The following is an 18,712-nucleotide window of genomic DNA, read 5'->3' as shown; positions in this document are numbered from 1 at the left end:
TCCCCTCTTGCGGGAACCTCTAAGAGGAAGGAAACAGTAGTGAGAGAAGGGCTCTGCCCGGCTCCTGGCTTAAAGGGAGTGTCCCTCACGTTCTGCTGTTCAGCATGAGGTCAACAGGTTCTTAATTCAAGGTGGGAAGCACCTCAGTAAGCTGAATATCTTCCCATTTCTGGTTCACTGACAACCTTGTGGGGAATGAGCCACCAGTGTTACCGAATGACTGTGCCTTCATGGAGGTGCTTCCCTGCAGGGAACATGTCTGAATCACCACCCAGCAGAAATAAGCAATTAGCATGGGACAAAATTAGTGCAGATGGTCCTCAACTCAAAATGGTTCAACTTTTTTTGATTTAACAATGATGCACAAGCGATGTGTTCAGTGGAAATTGTGCTTTGAGCTTTGATTTCTTGTCCTTCCCTGGGCTAGTGACATGAGATATGTCACTCTCTTGTGGTGCTGGGCAGGGGTAGTGGCAGTGAGCAACAGCTCCTAGTCACAAGAGGAAACGCCTGAGACACGATGGTGTGGCCTGTGGCTGGGCCAGGATGCTTTGTGGCTTGAATGTAAGTGCAGTTTTGAGCCCAATGGAAGCCAAGGAGCTCTGTACTATGTTAAGCTGTGCTTCTAGGGTTCAGTGGGATTCTTCCTGCCTTTCTTTTGGACATTTTAATTAACACTCTCAAACTTATTAAAAGAAAAAAAAACATACTTAAATCAAAGCTGCTCTCCCCACAAGAGAAATAAAACATATGCTATTAAATTCTACGTACTCATTGCTTAACTACTACCTAATTAAAGAAAGTTAGAGGAAAGGAGGAAGGAGTTGCTCGGTCGGCAAGCACCACAACGCACTCTCACAGAACCTCTTGGCACAGGAAGGAGGCGCATCGACGCGTGTGCTCCACCTGCCCTGGAGCACCAGGAGCACCCACTCTGGCCACCAACAGGAGCAAGGCTTTTACAGGTCACGACGTGGATGGAGCTTGAAGACGCTGTGCTTGCTGAGAAGCCAGGTACACATGGACACCCGGCATGCAACTCCACTGACAGGAGGTGCCCAGAATGGGCACGTCCACAGAGACGGATGTGGACTGGTGACTGCCAGGCTGGGAGTGACTGCTAAAGGGTGTTTTGTTTTCAGGGTGAAGAAAATGCTCTGAACTGACGTGTGAAGGCTGCATGCCCGCACGTCCTTCAGAATGAAGACAGTGGTGGGCTGTGTGCAGCTGAGCTGCTGGGTGAGGGGCTGCAGGCCCTGAGGGCAGCTCTCTCCCTTCCCCTCGCCTCCACACCCTCTGGCCTCTGGAACAGCACCCCTGTGGGCAGCCCCCTTCTGAAGCTCGAAGAGCTGCAGAACATGGGCGGCTCACATCAAAATGCCTGGCCACCTGGGTGGAGATTCCCTTCACATTCAAGTCTCAACAGGACAGAACAGAGATGCCACTGGGGGCTGGGGCTCCAGGCTGGCGGTCTTAGGAGGTCTCTGCAGGGCCATCACCACACAAGGGACATGACCATAATGCTGACAACCCTTACCTTGAAAGTCCCGGAGTCTCATTGCACGGGCCTCGGCGACCTTCCTCTCTTCCTCGGCCTCAGTGAAGGGCCCCTCCTCCTCATCGGGACAGCTGCAGAGAGAGGGGACAGATAGAATCAACTCTACCCACACTGGCTGGCCTCCGACACTGCTGTTGGCTCTGCAGAGTATCTCTGACTTGTAAGTGGTGTTCCTTCGGGGAACAGAGGGATGGGAGAATGGTCTTTGAAAGTGTCCAGGTGCAACCAGGCAAGGGTTTCAAGTGTCCAGCTGTGCCCTGGAGGAGGCTGCCACTGGACAGTGCTTGCTGGGGACCACTAGGCATGGGAGGCTGAAGCTGCTGAGCATGGATGGAGCTTGGAACAGGCTGAGGTGGCGAGAAGTCTCCAGGCACCTAGAGGGAGCAGGAAGCCAGCTGGGGCTGGGGTTGGACGGCCTCCCTCTGCCCCTCTCTCTGACCTGGAATGAGGAGGGCCCAGTGTGGGAGGAGGGAGGGCAGGAAGCCACAGCTTACTGCAAGGGGTCTGGCCTCAGGCTTGAGTGCAGCACACAGCCCACTGTGTCTGGCCCATGAATGCAAAAAGGTCCAGGTTAGATCGGCGGGCCTTCAGCCCTGCTGGCCAGACACACCCAGGCCTCTGACATCTGACAGCTTGAGCTGTTGTTGGAAGGAGCTGGAATGGCACCCTCTGCCCATTTCTGAGAAGCAAACAGAGCATCTGGGGGATGGTAGAGAGGAAAACAAGGGGTCTCTCAGGGAGTACGAGGTCACTGCTGTCTAGCCAAGGCTCCCTCAAAGCCACCCTCCTTTGGAAAGTGCACCCTCCTTGGGGAGGGAGACCTGGCCCTTCTCACCTCTCCACAGCCTGGCGGATATGGGTCATCCAGGAGTTCCTGTCCTCTTTGGAGCTGGTGTAGATCTCGTACATCTCGGGTCCTTGCAGGGAAGCACTGATCAGAAACATGGCCTTCTCCTCATTGGCCACTTCCCTCACAATGAGCTTTTGCAGAGAGATGATGGGCGGCTTTGAGTCCTGCACGGGTGGAGGAGAGAGGTCCCATTTTACCTGCTGCATCCAAACAGCAGCAGGACCCGAGTCTCAGGGTCGGGTGGGAGACACAGAGAGAAGTCATGTGCCCTTTTTCCTTGCAAACAACTCAGAAATACTTTGCCACCTGGGGAAAAAGACTAATGCAATAATATCCTGTTATCCTTTTAATGTGTCAACTTTATTATACTTTTTTTTTAAGAGATGAGGTTCTTGCTATGTTGCCCAGGCTGGCCCTGAACTCTTGGCCTCCAGTAACTCCTGCCTCAGCCTCTGGAGTAGCTGGAGCTACAGGTACAGTAGCAACTATGTAAATAATTAGCAGTGCACAGTACATCCGACTAAACTCAAGATACAACATTACATAGTATGTAATGTAAGCAACAACAAACCCTTGTCTGGTTTTTGTACCACAGACCACCCAGAGCCAACCAGTATTCCCAACCTACTGCACACTGGTGAGAGAGAATGCTATGGTAGACCAGTAAAAGGCATTTCTCAACTGGTGTCACGAGCTCAACTGCATCCCTAGCCTTTCCAGCTCATATGCTGAAGTCCTAACCCTTAGGACTTGACAGAATGTGTCAGTATTTGGAGACAGGGATTTTACAGAGATAATCAAGTAATGTGGGTCCTACTTCAACATGACTGTGTCCTCAGGAGAAGAGATGACCCTGTGAGAACTTGGGGAGAAGACATCATCCACCAGCCAAGGAGGGAGTTTCAGAAGGAAGCAATCCTGCACACACCCTGGTCTTGTACTTCCAGCTTCCAGAACAGTGAGGCATTAAATTTGTCCTGTGTGAGTCACTCAGTCTGTAGCACTTCCACAGCAGCCATAACAAGCACATCCAACCATCCCTTATTCAAGGTCTGAATGTTCCCTGAGGGTTCTCAGCCCATTTGGATCAAAACTATTAATTTCCCCAAGTCTTGGCTTTCCACTCATGAGGAAGTTCTCTTGGCATGACCTTTGGAATATGGTCAGGATGGCACCTGCCTGTAATCACAGTTACATGGGAGGCTGAGGGAGGAGGATTACAAATTTGAGACCAGCCTGGGCAACTTAGTGAGACTCTGTCTTAAATTAAAAAAATAAAAAATAAAAGAACAGGAGACATAGCTCAGTTGTAGGGTATACCTGGGTTCAATAACCTGTACCCCTGCCCCCAAAGATCTGGTAAGGAGCATGTGACTGTGCAGCCCTAACACAGACATTCAAGGCAGCTCCAGCCCCTGCCAATTCCCAAACTGTAAAACCACACACATATCCACCAACAGGAGAGTGGATTAATGAGACTACTACCTAAGTTGCTTGGAAAGGGTCAACAGAAATGCAGTGTGGCTATAACATGGAAGGGGCGGGCAGCCATAAATACCAGGCCACAGCGTAAAATGTGCACTTGGAGGGAGCTTCAAAATGTACTGAGTGGGAATAAAAAGGCAGGTTATAAGAGAATATGAAGATTAAAAATGCAGTGTTAAAATATATGCATTTGATCACTGGAGACCAGGGTGACAGCACACTCCAGTCCCTGGCTTTGTAAATGGAGTTTTACTGGCATGCAGTGATGCCATTCCTGGGCACACTCTCTACTGTGGTTCCAGAACACAGTGGCCACATGGAGCGATCACTGTGACTCCTTTAGCACCTACATGGCACACCTTGGCTGAGCAGACTCCCTAAGACAAAGACACGTCCATGTCCCTGGGTCACAGGATGATTTGGATTCTTTTCTGAACTGTAAAAGTCTCTGAAACAAAGTTGCATCCAGTTGAATGTGGTCTCCCTGTCTCTATACTTTTGGGGTGCAAGACATGCTACTTTATGTCTCATCCTCAACCAGTCAGAGCCCCAGGCTCTTGGGCTGCATAGTGGCCATGTTGTTGACCACAGTACAGGCAGGAGAGACCCCCGCAGGGCTCTCTCGTGAGGCGAGGTGGGCACGCAGCCACCTGGTGCATCACATTGTACTCCTGTGGGGGCATGGCAGGCTCAGAGGTGTGTGATCAAGGCAGGACACCTGCTGGACAGAACACTGACACAGCTGCAGGGGGTTGAGGGGAGGAACAGGGCCAGGTGGCAGTGGGGACTTCTTTGAAGAAGCCACTTAAATTTTTTTTTTTTTTTTTTTTGGTGGCACTGGGACAGAACACAGGGACTTGCACATGCCAGGCAAGTCCTTTGCTGAACTATGGTCCCAGCCCCTGAGAAGTCACTTCACATTTCAGGGAGCTATGTGATTCTATGGTGCAGTGGTCCGGGCCTTCTTCTCCAAGTGACCTGGAAGCCAATGGCTTCCTTATCCTCTTTAGGGGCTGGTGCCCCTGGAAGGTCAGGCCGCCTTCTCGCCCTGCAGCTGGGTCTGTGCTGTGAGATGCCTAGGTGTCCAGGGTCAGCACTGGTGATGGGGTGGGGAGTCCTGGGTGACAGAGCCGGGTGGGTTCCGTTCCCATGATAAGGGTGTTCTGGGGCCTCGACTCTTTGGGGTCAACACGGTCACAGCTCACAGAGCAGCTGCCTGGGCTTGGATCCAGTGACAGGGCCTGTAAGTCCTCGGGAAGGGAAGGTTCTCCCAGCCAGGAATCTGGGGCTTGTGAGTGTCCCTAAGTTCTTACCAGAGGAAGAACGTAAAAACACAAGGAATGGAGGTGGAGAGCCTGCGGCGATGGACCCGAGCCTTGTCAGGGAGGGAGTGGGGCGCTCGTTCTTGGAAGATCCTACTCCTGCCTGGGGGGAGCCTTCCAGGAGGCCCGGGTGCCACCGTGCACCGTTCCAGCGGCACTTCCTCTCCTTGTTCCCTGGACCCCTCCATGGCAACCCCCCAAGGCCCCACGGGAGGAGCTTGTCTGGAGACACTGGGTACGCACCACAGAGGCAAAGACATATTTCTGGTCCTTCTCTTGCAGCAGTAGAAGCACGTCGGTCAAGAGGACAGCAAGGACATCTGGAGAGAGCACAAAGGGGTCGTCTTAGAGGTCACAGGGCCCCCAGGTCTGGCTGGGAAGCTTGACAGTCTCCAACTCTCCAGAAGGGCTCCTGCAGATGACAGTTCCTTTCTAACTCACACCTTCCCATCACTTCTCTGGGTTTCCATGTGTATCACCAATGAACGCTGGAGTCTCCTCTTAGATTCCCTTCAGGCTCCAGCTCGCAATGTTCAGAGCTGAAGTCAGGACTCCAGCCTCACCACCAGGGCCACCATGCCAGGTGGCTGTCATGGTCTGGCCTTGGGGCTGCTCTAGCTGACTGTCAATGTGGACAAATCTCATCACCCTCCCTGCCCAGGTCACCCAACCACGAGCTGCTGGTACTCCAGTCCTCTCCCTACTGCAGTGATACAGGGAGGGCTGGTCTCAGTCCCCTCATGCTCTAGTGTTGCTTGGTGCCTTGTCCCTGTGTGGACATCTTGCACCATGAGGCTTCTGCATGTAAGTGCAAATACCTGAATTGAGGTATACTCATGTTGCAGGAAGCACAAACATTACCTTCTGGGGGAGCCATTTTTGATACTCCTATTGAAATCAAATATCCTTTTCCATCCAATTCTCTCATTGCAGCCTGATGGTTCTTTCAAAGCATCTACCACACTTTTAAGTACTTTTTTCAGTATCTGTTTACTTGTTTCTCTTTCTGGCCCACAGGCTGAAGCCTCCAGGGTAAAGGTCAAGTCTTGTGAGATATATTCCCACAATCTGGCTTGGTGCCAGTTCAAGATGGATGCTCATCAATCCAAGAGAATACTCACCATTCCCAGAGGGATGCCACCAATTCCGTATAATGTGCAACACACCAAGATGGTGGCACCATTCCAAGACAGTGCCTATCACTCCAAGAGGGTACTCACCAACTCAAGAGGGCACCCACCAATCCAAGACAGGCCCCCACTAGAGGTGGCCAGGGACAGAGCTTTACCTTTTAAGCGCCCTGAAGTGGTCTTCCAGCACAGTGTGCCCTCCAGGTGTAGCTGCCGCTGTAGCATGTCCTCCTTGCGGAAGGTAAGTCCGTTCTTGAGTTTGCTGGAGGACTTTAGGTCCATCTTCCCTGCGATCTCCCTGAGACGCTGGCCCTTCTCACACTCACTGACCTTGGCATCCACTTGTGAGATGATGTCTTTGATGAGGTTCAGGGCCTGGGTCAGGTCTTCATAGTCCTCAGTGCCGGCTGCCACACACAACAGGGTTAGCACCTTTCTTTGCCCATGTTCAAGAACATAAATGAAGTGGCTTCACTAGGTAAGGATGGGATGTGTGAGGTACGTTCCCTGAGGCCAGAGTAACCCTCGAGAAATACCTCCCAACTGTAATTTCTGAGATAGAAATGGTTCTCCAACATAAATGTAATAGCCCAGAGTTTTGCTTATACCCAGGTACAACTTTTGTCAAATGCAGAAGCTAAGGTGTAACTCAAGTGACAAAAACTGCCCTGCATGGCTCTCTGGTCACTCCTTGCTACACAAACTCCTTTCAAGTCCAGTTCATCATAAAAGTTTCCCTCCACCTCCTGTTGTGACCTGGAGCTGGGTCCTCCTGCTCCAAGAATGCAGCAGGGAACTCTCTTGTTCTCCCAGACCCAATCCTCTGCAGGTGTGCTGGGCGTGATCAACACTGCCCGCCCCAAGAACTCCTGGGCAGGATATAAGCCTTTTCTCGTCCCTCCCCCACAGCTCCAGCCTCCTCACTTTCTTGCCCTTGATGATATGTCAGAGGTCATCTCAGGGCATGTCTGGACAACCCAGGAATAACCTGGGCTCCATCCATTTATCCAGGTCACAGATACTGACCCAGGACCTGCTGTGCCCAGCTTGTGCTTGGGGCCATGGTGAGCTGATGAGACCCAGCCCCTGCCTTCAACGGGATGACTGCCCCATCTTCGTGTGGGAAGCCCCAAACCCAGCATCATGGATTCCTAGGGGAGTTTGTCCAAGCCACTGGTAAAATCTGCACCAGGTGGACAGGGACCCTGCCCTGCCACGGCCCCAGGGAACAGGGTGTGCTCCTCTACCTTCTGTGTTCTGAATGATGCGCTCCACCAGCACCGGGTATTTGGTTATGCGCTGAGTAACCAGAAGAATACACTCCTGCACACCAAGCCGCCTCACGATGGAGAAGCTGCCGATCTTCTAGGAAAGGGAAAGCAGAGTCGCTTCGGGTTAGCATCTTGTCTTCTGACTATTGACCGTCAGCCTCCAAGACTGGGGACTCCTTCATGGCCAGCTTGCCGAGACCTTTTCCATGCTGCTTTGTTGGAGGCACTTACTGGATATCTGAAAGCAGGAACCACCTGACATATACAGAAAGGCCACACGAGCAAAGGTGGCCTCGCCTTCAAAGACTGGTTAGCCAGAAGACAAGGGCGTCACGGGGCGGCTGTGGGGATCACCCGTGGAGCTGCCCCACACGTGCACGCTGTCAGACGTGCTTGCACGGCTGTCGTTTCAGAAGCTTCTGGAACTAGCCTGGGCATGTGCCTCTGCTGTAGAACTGGCTCCCTGGTGGCTTCTGGTGCGCACACCTCTGGCTGGCGATCACAGCAGCAGCCACTCACACTCACTCCCTAGTGGGCAAGCATCTCCTGCGCTGCGGAGCACTCCATGCGTTCTGTGGACTGGCTCCCGCTGCTCTCGTGTATCTGAGGAATGCCAGCCTTCACAAAGAGCCACTTCCTGAGAGCACCATACTGTCACTGTGGGACTGTGACAATCTGTGGCTGCAGGTTCCATGGGAACTGCCTCCACTGCCACCCTCTGCCCCCTTTCTAGATGGCTTATGCTCTCAGATGGTCCATTGGACAGTTATTGCTCAGTGGATTTTGGTCTGAAATTACTCTCCCCCTTTCAAGCCCATCTACTGTGAGGATTGTAGAACAGATTTTTGTTTCACTTTTTTCTTTTGAGACGGGGTCTTGCTATGTTGCCCAGGCTAGCCTTGAACTCCTGGGCTCAGTGATCCTCCTGCCTCAGACTGCTGAGGAGCAGGACTGTGCACATGAGTCACCAGACTGGAACAAAATTTAAATGCATGTCATTCTTAACTTCAGACCAGTACTTGTTGATGCCCCCTCAGAACAAAGTCCCCAGGGCCCAGGGAACAGACTGTAGAGCTGTTCTGGAGCTTGGAACCAAAGGAGCTGGGGCTGCTGCAAAAGTGACTGCTGATGGGCCGTGTGGCTGAACGTAAGTACCATTTCTGACTTTCTTTTTTTCCTTTAGGTACTGGGGATTGAACCTAAGAGCGTTCAACCACTGAGCCACATCCCTAGCCCTTTATATTTTGAGACAGGGTCTCGCTAAGTTGCTGAGGCTGGCTTTGAACTCACAATTCTCCTACCTCAGCCTCCAAGTCACTAGGATTACAGGCATGCACCACCACGCCCAGCTCCTAAGTGCCATTACTGGGACACAGGAGGTGGGACCAGCTTGACTCCATGAACTGTGGCTGGGTGGAGGGGGTCTGGTTCTGGGTTCAAGTGCCTGAATGCTCTCAGTCAGAGGAACCCCACAGGCCTCAGGGGGCAGGCAGGGACTCCCAAGGGGATAAAGTTTAGAGGAATGCATGCCTTGATGGAGCCTCTGCAGACAGAATGCTGTGACTCTGAAGGGCAGTTCCCAGGATGGGCGGCCCCACGAAAGGATGCTTGTGTCACCCAAACAGCCCAGAGGAAGCTCAGCAGAGTCCACACCAAGCACCTGCAGGGGATCTCGGGCCATCCTGGTGTGGTGAGGAGCAGCGACCTGGAAGTATTTTGATTTGTTTTGTATCTTGGGATTCTATGTGAGATTCCACTGACATGTTTGAATGGGTTTGTTTAAAAACCAAACCAGACTGTGAAAACCACTGCTTTATAACAACTTACTATTCCTGAAACCCAAGATGCTACAGTTTGGTGGAAAAAACCAACAGCAAAGAAAATATTTTAAACAACTTTTTTTTTTTTTTTTTTTACCTTGATCAAGTTTTGAAATTTCTTGTTTTGCTGCAGCAACAACTTGTAATGACTGACAGCTTCATTGTGGCCGCTACAAAACACACCATATTTTTCTTTCATTCTCTCCCCATTTTCACCTGAAAACTAATATGGAAGAGGATGGAAATGTCATCAAAATGAAAAACATGGAAACCTCCACAGTGTGTTTTCAACTAGTCTATATGATTATGTTAAAATAAATACTGGATTAACTTGCAGTTTCACCTTTTGATACATCCTCAATCAGAGATGTGCTTCGTTTTGGGTGTCTAATCACAAGGGACGATTAAGGTAAAATGAGAAGATTTTGTGCTTTAGGGCTTTGCTACTCACAGATGCTGCAAAGCTTGCAGAGATTCAAGAAGAAAAAGAAATTTATGTCAAAGAATGTTAGAAAAATGAAAAATTACTTCTAATTTTCCACTTGTTTCGTCTTTCAGTGCTAGGGTGGACCCAGGGTCTGGTGCGTGCCAGGCAAGTGTCTGCCACTGAGTCTCCCCTCAGCTCCTAATTCCTACTAGCTGACCTGGCATACTTTGGGCAAGCAGCCTGAGGTTAGATGGGGTACTGCTCCCACTTTCTATCTTTGCCTAGACTCAGCAGCCCTGCCATGGATGGCCCTGGTCAGAAGTATGCTTCTAACCATCACAAACAGTGATAAAACCCCAAAGTAAAAACCAAACAAAAGCACAGAAGAGCACAGCTGAACAGGGTCTGGACAGACATGTTGGCTACTCCGGCCTCTGTGCTCCTAGGACAGAGCTGCAGGCTGGAGGGAGGGCTAGGGTTGCGTGTTTTCTGGAGTAGCCACGCAGATGAAGAGGAGTCATTTTCATTCTGTTATTGGAAGGAGTGGAGATGGGGTGGGGACTTGAGTGGCACCACCCCGTCCCAATGGTGCCCACCTGCTGCACCAGGAGGTCCCCGATTTTCTGGATGATGTAATTCCGCTCGCTGCCCTCCTCCAGAGCCTCCTGGCGCCGCTCCTTGAGCCGAGCAAGGAAGTGGCTGTGCATCTCCAGCAGGTCGTCTGCGCAGGGGAAGAGGCGGCTGATGGCCCTGCCGCCAAACTGCAGCTCCTCCTGGAGGGCCTTGGAGTATACCTTCAGCATGATCTTGAGCGTCCGCACGTGGTGTGCCTCTGTCTGCATCAGCTCTGTGGGGATGCAGAGGGCCAGCAGCGCTTACCCATGGGGTGCCACGGTCCTGCTGGGCAACGGTGGGTGCTGCCCGCCTGCCCTGGGTGGGGCTGACCTCTGAAGACTTTCTACCTAAGCCTGCCTTTCTGGCCTTTCTTGTTTACTTTTTAATTTTTTAAAATTTGTATTTATTTTTTAAAGTCAGGGTCTCACTATGTTGTCTAGACTGGTCTTGAACTCCTGGGTTCAAGTGACCACCCCTATCTTAGCCTATCCTGAGCAGCTGGGACTGCAGCTATATGCCTGTGGCCATTCTTACTGCCCAGGCCTCCCATATGCCCCTGTCCAATGCTGTGGGAATCCCAGGCTAAAGGATGTGTGATAAAGAGAGGACCCAGCCATGTACTGGGGCCTCGACACCCAAGGAGGGTTTCTTGCCTGAAGTCATGAAGACCTTTCAAGCCTGTTTCCAGCAAGAATGTCATTCTGAGCTAGGCACAGTGGCACACACCTGTAATCCCAGTCACCTGGGAGGCTGAGATGGGAGGATCGCAAGTTTGAGGCCAGCCTCAGCAACTTAGTGAGACTTTGTCTCAAAATAAAAAGGACTGGGGATATAGCTTAGTGGTAGAGCATCTCTGCGTTTCAGCTCCAGTACCAAAAAAAAGACAGTTGTTCTGAGGAACTTCATGCCTGTGCTCTGTGTGTAACACATGCGTGTGTGTCTGTGATCAGACCAGACTGCAGAGGACTGAATGTCTATGTCCCCCCATTTCATATGTTAAAATCTTTCCCCAGGGTGAAGCTGTGTGGAGGTAGTGCCTTGGGGAGGTGATGAGGTCATGAGAGTGCACCACTATGGACATCATTAGTGCCCTTGCGAAAGGGACACAGGGAGTCCCTGCCCCTTCCACCAGTGAAGACACAGAGAGAAGGTTCCACCTGTGAACCAGGAAGTGGGCTTCACTGCACACTGAACATGCCGGAGCCTTGACCTTGGACTCTCTGATCTCTAGAACCCAGTGAGCAACACACTTCTGTTGTTTACAAGTCACCGGTCTGTGGTCTGTGGAATTCTGTCAGAGGTGCCCAAGTGGACGGAGACAGCCACCAACAAGGTAAGAATGAGTCAGCTCTGGGCATCCAGCCAGGCTCAACTACAGGGACCTGTGCTAACAAAGCCCTTTCTGGCCACCTCTTCCCCAGGCTGGAAGGCTGGGCTGCTCTGGGGGCGGGAGCACAGAGAGAGTGACGTGGTCTTCAGTTGGTCACAGAGCCCAGATGCCTAGATGGAATTAGGGAGAGGAAAAGGAGAAAGAAAAAAAGAAAGAGAAGAAGCGATGGAGGGTGGGCCTGGGGCGTGGGGCACTGGCCTCCTACCATATAGGACATCCTGTCTCTTCACCACCTCTTTCTTCTGCTTCTTGGCGTAGGCCAAGTCTACGGCCAGGCTCCAGGACTCGGCCTCGAACTCATGGGTGTCCGACTCGACTTCGCTTCTCAGTGAGGCAGTGTAGGGATCTGAAGGGAGGACGGGGGCTGCTGTGGGGGCTGGAGCCTGGCAGAGCCTGGCCGGCACCTCCCAGCATGGACAGGACCATGCGGCGTTCTTGAGACTCAGGACGAACTTACCTTCTACAAAAACAGACTCCGTATTGGAGGATGTGAGTGCTAGGCCGTCCTCGGTTGCCTGCTTGAACTTTAGAACCACAGAGTTGGCTTCATCCATCTCTCCTGTGGCTGGTCTAAGTGGAAATAATCAGAACAGCCATTTCAACGCATGCTCCCCAGTGTACGGAGGCAAATCAGATTGTTACTCCACCTGATTTGATGTGATCAGAGAACTTTCTGGATTCCAGTAGAAGCCTTTTACTTGGTCACAGGTCATTTTTAAAAATAGGAGACTACTAACCTAAAACCAGGACTTTGTGCACCACAGTGACCTTAAAGTCCAAGTCCATCTGAGAGGCGTGATTTGTGGGCTTCCACTGCTGGCCACCAGAGCCCACCGGAGCCCTTGGAATTCTATCTACAGGACTTAGGGGGACACAGCCTCACACTGGAGGGTGGGAAGATAGTCGCTTCATAGAGAAAAAAGATAATCGATCCTTTGGCCAGGAACTCATGGTGAGATGGCTGTGAATGCACTGGGTTTCTGCAGTCCTTCTGCCCCAGCAGAGCTGAACACACACGGAGGGGCCCTCAGCACCCTGCAGAGCCCGGACGGGCACAGACTGGGCTGCAAGACTCGGCATCGTCTTGGGGACGAAGCAGCCCTGTCTGATGAGAGTCATGGGTATTAAGCAAACTGACTCAGTGGTGGTCAAATTTACCCCAGGCCACATCATTTTCTAACCACAAAGGCATAAATCCTGAAAAGGCTACTGCTAATGGGAACTTCCCCTTGGGGGGGCTGCCCTGCCATTCACACAGACCAAGAAAGGGCCTCCTTCCAGAGAGGCCACTGATGAGTGCCACCCACTGCCCCGGCCCTCCCTCTGCACCTGGTGGCAGAGAGGACCCTGGCTTACCCGAGTCGTGCCCCAGTTCCGGCCGGGCTTGGTATTGGCTGGGGACCCCCTTTCTGAGAGACCGTCATGCCGACATTCCTGGATGGGGCTGGGCTGCCATCAGAAAGGAGGCTGCTCCTCGGGTGCTCCTTCAGTGAGGCTGCGACAGAGGCAAAGACAGAGTTGGTGCTCAAAAAGTGGGCAGGGTAGCGGAGGTCACCGGTCCGGAAGCCCCGCTCCGACTGGGGCCGCAGCACCGACAGGATCTTAGAGGTCAACAGCTCATTATCTAGGAAGACGTTCTCGCTCCATTTCCTGGGGAAAGAGCCGTAAAAAGACAGGTCGGGGCGGCCCGGGAGAGCCCCGTGCCTGTCGCCACCCTTGGAATGGGTGTTCCCCATGCTGGCACTCGGGGCTCAGGGACCCGGCGCCGGGCCAGGCTGGTCTGCACCGTTTTTATGCCTTGGCGGGATCCTTCTAGAAAATACAGCTGCGCCTTCCCTTGCTGTATTGGCTGAAGCAGCGGGGCTGGAGCGCAGGAAATTGGTCCCCACTGTGACCGCTTAGTGTGGAAATCGCATAGTGTTTCCTCCTTCAGTAAAACAGTAAAAAGAATAAAAACGCTCCTACACCTCCTGGGTCTTCGCAGGGGTGGAGAGCTGAGGGCGGGTGTGCTCGCTGTAAATGACCTATGCGTGTGAGGCAGCGCCCTGTGCTTGGAGTGGCTCGTGCCCACACCACACACACACGCACACGCGCGCACACACACACACACACACACACACACACACACAAGGATAATTAATCTGAGATTGATGTCAGGGCGACGCTAAGACCCAGGGACCAAGGGGCACCATGCTGATTGAGTGCTACCGTCAGAGCACACCAAGGCTCCGACTCTCCTTACACAGCGACTGTAATAAACCCAACACGCACTGGGCTCCAGAGGGCTGTCTACACCCAAATGCCTGTTAACGTAAGGTCTGGATCGGAGGATGCATGTACCCATGAGTGGAAATGTTTGCTACGGACAAAAAAAAAATGCACTTTTTTCTTCCCAGGGCTAGTGATCAAACCAGCGTTTCACACATACTGGGCAAGCACTCTACCACTGAGCTGCACCCCAGGTCTGAAAGGTATTTTTTCTTTTTAAAAACATTATTATTATTACCATTAGGTACCAGGGATTGAACCCAGGGTTGCTTAACCACTGAGTCGCATTCTCCAGTCCTTTTTTTTTTTTTTTTTTTTTAATTTTGAGATAGGGTTTCATGAAGTTGCTCAGGGCCTCCTTAATTTCCCAAGGCTGTAGTCCTCCTGCCTCAGCCTCCTGAGTCTCTGGGATTAGAGGTATGCACCACCAAGCCTGGCACAAGATGCAACTCTTAATGCAAGCTTGACCACGGCTCATGCCTTGGGCTAAGTTTCCCCCTCCTATTTGACAAGCCAGTCACTGAAGTCCTGTCTCATTAGGATGGGCTGCTTGGCTAATGTGCTCTCAGGGTGAAAACTACATTTTAAGGCCCTGTTCCAGATGAGGACAAATAGCATTAGAAGGGAATCTGGTGTCTTCCCAACCTGGCTCCTATGTCCCCAGTGCACCCATCCATTGGTTTCTCTAGGTCACTGGAAGAGGGCAGCTGTGGCTTTGGTCCTAGGCAGAATGGAGTCTATGAATGAGCTAGTCATGGAGCCTACCCCAGGGGGAAGGATGCTTCTAGGCAGCTTTCCCAGGGAGTGAACTTGGCATTGTGAGCGAGTGCTAATTTGGGTAGAAATTCTAGGTGACTGCAAATGTGCAGATAGGTATGTACCATGATTTGCATTGTACCCCAAAGTCTATGTTTTGAGTTTTATTTTATTTTTTTGGTATTGGGGATTGAACCCAAGAGCACTTTACCTCTGAGCCACATCCCCGGCCCTTTTTTATTTTGAGACAGGGCCTCGCTGAGTTGCTGAGACTGGCCTCAATCTTGTGACCCTCTTGCCTCAGCCTCCTGATCACCTGCGTTTCTGGGATTACAGGTGTGGCCACCGTGCCCAGCAATCTGTTGGAAATTCAATTCCCAGTAAAACGGCATTGGGAGGTGAAGTCTAGTAAGAGGTGATCAGGACCCGAGGGCTCTGCCTTATGAATGGACTGATCTCGCTCTCATTGCAGGGGGTCAGTTGTGGCGACAGTGGATTTGATACAACAGCAAGCTCATCTCCCTGTAGCTCACACCCTTGCCCTTCCACCTTCTGCCATGGCATGACACTGCACAGGGCCCTCGCCAGATGCTAGTGCCATGCTCTTAAGACTTCCCAGCCTCCAGATCCATCAGACAATAAATCTCTGCTCTTTATAAATTACCCAGGTTCAGGTATTCTGTTACAGCAGCAGAAGATGAAGTAAGACACCACGTATTAAGGTTTTCTGGCAGAAGAGTAGTGAAGAAAGCTTATAAATGGAGACGCCAATCACCAGCTGTGTGATTCCTCACTGCACATATTTTCCATATATATTCATTCCTTACTACGGCCCCACATGGTGGCGATGACATTTATGTGCCAGACATCATGTTAATAAATGGCTAATGATTACTATTATTATGATAGACTAAGTCAATCACGATGTCACTCATATACAAACACCTGTGTACAAAGACACAAGTCTCAAGTTGAAGTCTATGTGGTCCAGGGCAGGCATTTCCTGCCAGTTCCACACCACATGAAACCCTACCCAGGCAATTATGACCTAAATGTACAAATATGCGACAAATCCTGAAATGCAGCCTTTGCTCAGCCTCCTGGCATGGCTGGCAGAACTTTCCTGGGAAGCAAGGTCTGGCCTGATGTCTCACAGGTTCTGCTTTAATCACATAGTCCCCGGAAGAAAAAGCTATTATCAACATCATGTACGAGTCACTGGTCCAAAAAATGCTAATAAACTATCGGTAATGCTCAAGCTACAGTAATCGACTCAGCTCCCTTGGATGATTCAGGAGACAGCCTGAAGCTTCAGAGCTTAGGGCAGACAGTCACAAATCGCATCTCTACAACTTGCAATTGTGGAAGTAACTCAGAAGCCGGTGGCCCTACCACAAACAGCTGTATTAATCATATCCTTTTCTTCTGTTATTATTTTTTAGTGTTGGGGATTGAACTCAGTGCCTCACCATTGCTGAGGCTAGCTTTGAACTCGAGATCTCCCTGTGTCAGCCTCCTGAGCCCCTGGGATTATAGGCATGCACCACCAAGCCCAGTTATTATGTTTTTGATGCTTTTGACGTCTGGGGCCTTGCTGACCCTGGGGGGATTGTCCCTCCCAAGGCAAATCAATTCCCAGACACTGTAAGGACTCACACGAACCTCTCACATGCAAACCAGCCAGACCAGAGCTCAGGTGCCAACCTTGCTCATTAGGCCCTGGCAACCAGGCCACAAGCACCCCAAGGCCAGCCCTATGTGCAGGACCTGCTGAGATGCTTAACACAGCCAGCCCTAGGCCTGCTTACTCTGCCTCGCCCACTCCTTCCTGCAGGAACCACCTTGAAGGCTCATGGCCACACCTTGCTTTTACCCCCTCTGCCTTCTACCCACCCTGTGTGGCCCTGCATGGTGTGCCATACCTCTGCCTCCAACTTCTTCCTTCACAGGGGTCACGTCCATGTTTGCGAGTCTTATCACACCTGGTTAAAACAAGTCCCAGCTGCCCTTAGTACACTTGCTGCCCGGGGGCCTGCAGGTCTGCTACCCGAGCAGGGAAATCCTCCAGTCTTGCTGGTGACACTTTTCTTCCATCCAAAGGGCGGTTACCATACCATGCAAACCCGAGGCTGCAGCAAGAATGTAAACTGGTGCTTTGGAAATAGTCTGGCATTCCTCAGTTACATGTAGTTACCACACTCCTGGTTATATGCCCAAAGTAGTGAAATGCATGTCCATACAAATACTGCTACAGGATTGCTCACAGCACACGGCTCATGGCAGCCAAAGTGGAAACCACCCAAGTGTCCATCGACCGAGGAGTGTACAGACCCCAATGTGGTCCAGTGCACCCACACAATGAAAACCGGCCACCACAGAGGGCTGCAGTCCATGTGCATGCTGTAGCTCAGATAAACCCTGAGGACACCATGCCCAGTGGGGGGAAGTCAGACAGAAGTCCACCCAGCAGAGAAGCCACCTATGGGAATGTCCAGAATTGGCAAAGAAGAGTGTGGCTTGGTGGTGGAGCCCTTGCCTAGCATGCGTGAGGCCTTGGGTTCATCCCCAGCACTGCAAAACAAAACAAATCAGCCAAGTCCAGGACCGTGGAAGACTGCAGGGTAATGGCTAACAGAAATGACATTTATTCTGGGGCCGTAACACTGGTTATGGTGACTCTGAATACATTAAGAGCACTGCATGGTACACTTGAATGGGCAAGTTGTATGGCATGTGAGTAGCATCTCACTGAGGCTGCTGGGACACACACACACACAGCCCCCTTTCTGAAGGGGAACCAGACTCGATTTGCAGTTGTTTGGTATGAGTTAGTCATTCTGTCCTTGGCCTTGAGGTAGGAACGCATATTTATCTTCTGCTACCGTGTTTTCCTAAAGCCCATGGCTATGGCGGGATGGACCGGCAGTGGTGTGGCACGCTACCTGTGCCACACAATAGATTCAGCCCAGTGCAGCCTGTGCAGCCACAAAAGCTGCTCTGGGCAGGCTAGGGTGGCTCAGCTGTAGAGTCCCCTAGGTTCAACCCCAGGCACTCCAAAATAAGTAAATACTAAATAAAAATGGTGATGGGGTGTGGCTCGTCCCGCTTAGCATGCAGGACGACTGGGTTCCATCCCCAGCAATGGAAGAGAGAGAAAGAAAAGAAAAAAAAAAGGGGGGGGCCCTTGGCGCTCAATTAACACTCTCTGCCCCTGCTGAGAGGAGAGATTGATCTGCGGGGCTACAGCCCTGGGAGCTGCTTCTGCAAGGGGACCTGGAGGAGAGGCAGAGACGAACAGTGACAGTGTGGAAGTCCTCTGGCCCAAATGGAAAAATACACTCATTCTCAGCAACACTCAGACAGCAGCCTGTCCTCATGAGGATTTCTAGAAACCTGTTTTGTGTTGGCTTTTGGATTTTTTGGAGCAGTCTCTGGGAGCAAGTCAGATGATGAAGCTTACGGCAGGTGTTAAGAGCCTGTCCATGTAACTCCACCTGGGCAGAAGAGCCCATGCTACAAAGCTCCAGCTCATAGGCTGCTTTTCTGCAGCTTTGCTCCTGTGTGGCTCAGTTTCTCATGAATGCTTCCAAGTCACAGGCTTTTTTCTCTGATGCACAAGCACAAGCCCCATTAGCTCTGCAGGAATCGAGGACTCACAGTGAGATTAGGTTAAGAGGATAGCATAGCTTCTGATCACGGAAAGGAAGTTAAGAGGAAGCCCAATATATGTTCACTGTCTTACTCAGTTTTAAACCACCTTTTATATACAATCCAGAAAAATCCAGAAGCACACCAGCTTCTAAAAACAGGCGATTGTGTG

At 51.4% G+C, this 18,712-nt stretch overlaps 1 protein-coding gene across 2 annotated transcripts in view; it reads right to left on the bottom strand.

Moving 5' to 3' along the window:
• Arhgef18 (Rho/Rac guanine nucleotide exchange factor 18) overlaps positions 1-18,712 on the bottom strand; it is a 51,958-nt gene that overhangs the window by 8,757 nt on the left and 24,489 nt on the right. Inside the window, exons 2-11 of one of the 2 annotated variants that reach the window (XM_047532147.1) lie at positions 13,225-13,363; positions 12,326-12,438; positions 12,074-12,214; positions 10,460-10,710; positions 9,534-9,659; positions 7,593-7,710; positions 6,504-6,752; positions 5,459-5,535; positions 2,394-2,572; positions 1,538-1,629 (exon numbers count right to left, since the gene is read on the bottom strand). In XM_047532147.1, the coding sequence (XP_047388103.1) occupies positions 1,538-1,629; positions 2,394-2,572; positions 5,459-5,535; positions 6,504-6,752; positions 7,593-7,710; positions 9,534-9,659; positions 10,460-10,710; positions 12,074-12,214; positions 12,326-12,438; positions 13,225-13,292 (1,414 nt within the window). In that variant the 5' untranslated portion in view covers positions 13,293-13,363. Of the gene's footprint in view, positions 1-1,537; positions 1,630-2,393; positions 2,573-5,458; positions 5,536-6,503; positions 6,753-7,592; positions 7,711-9,533; positions 9,660-10,459; positions 10,711-12,073; positions 12,215-12,325; positions 12,439-13,224; positions 13,620-18,712 lie in introns of those variants that run through there. The other variant, XM_047532146.1, reaches the window with a different exon arrangement.

Source organism: Sciurus carolinensis, chromosome 17 (assembly GCF_902686445.1).
Source record: "Sciurus carolinensis chromosome 17, mSciCar1.2, whole genome shotgun sequence".
In the NCBI taxonomy this organism is placed as follows: domain Eukaryota; kingdom Metazoa; phylum Chordata; class Mammalia; order Rodentia; family Sciuridae; genus Sciurus; species Sciurus carolinensis.
This window is presented reverse-complemented; position numbering and strand designations above follow the sequence as displayed.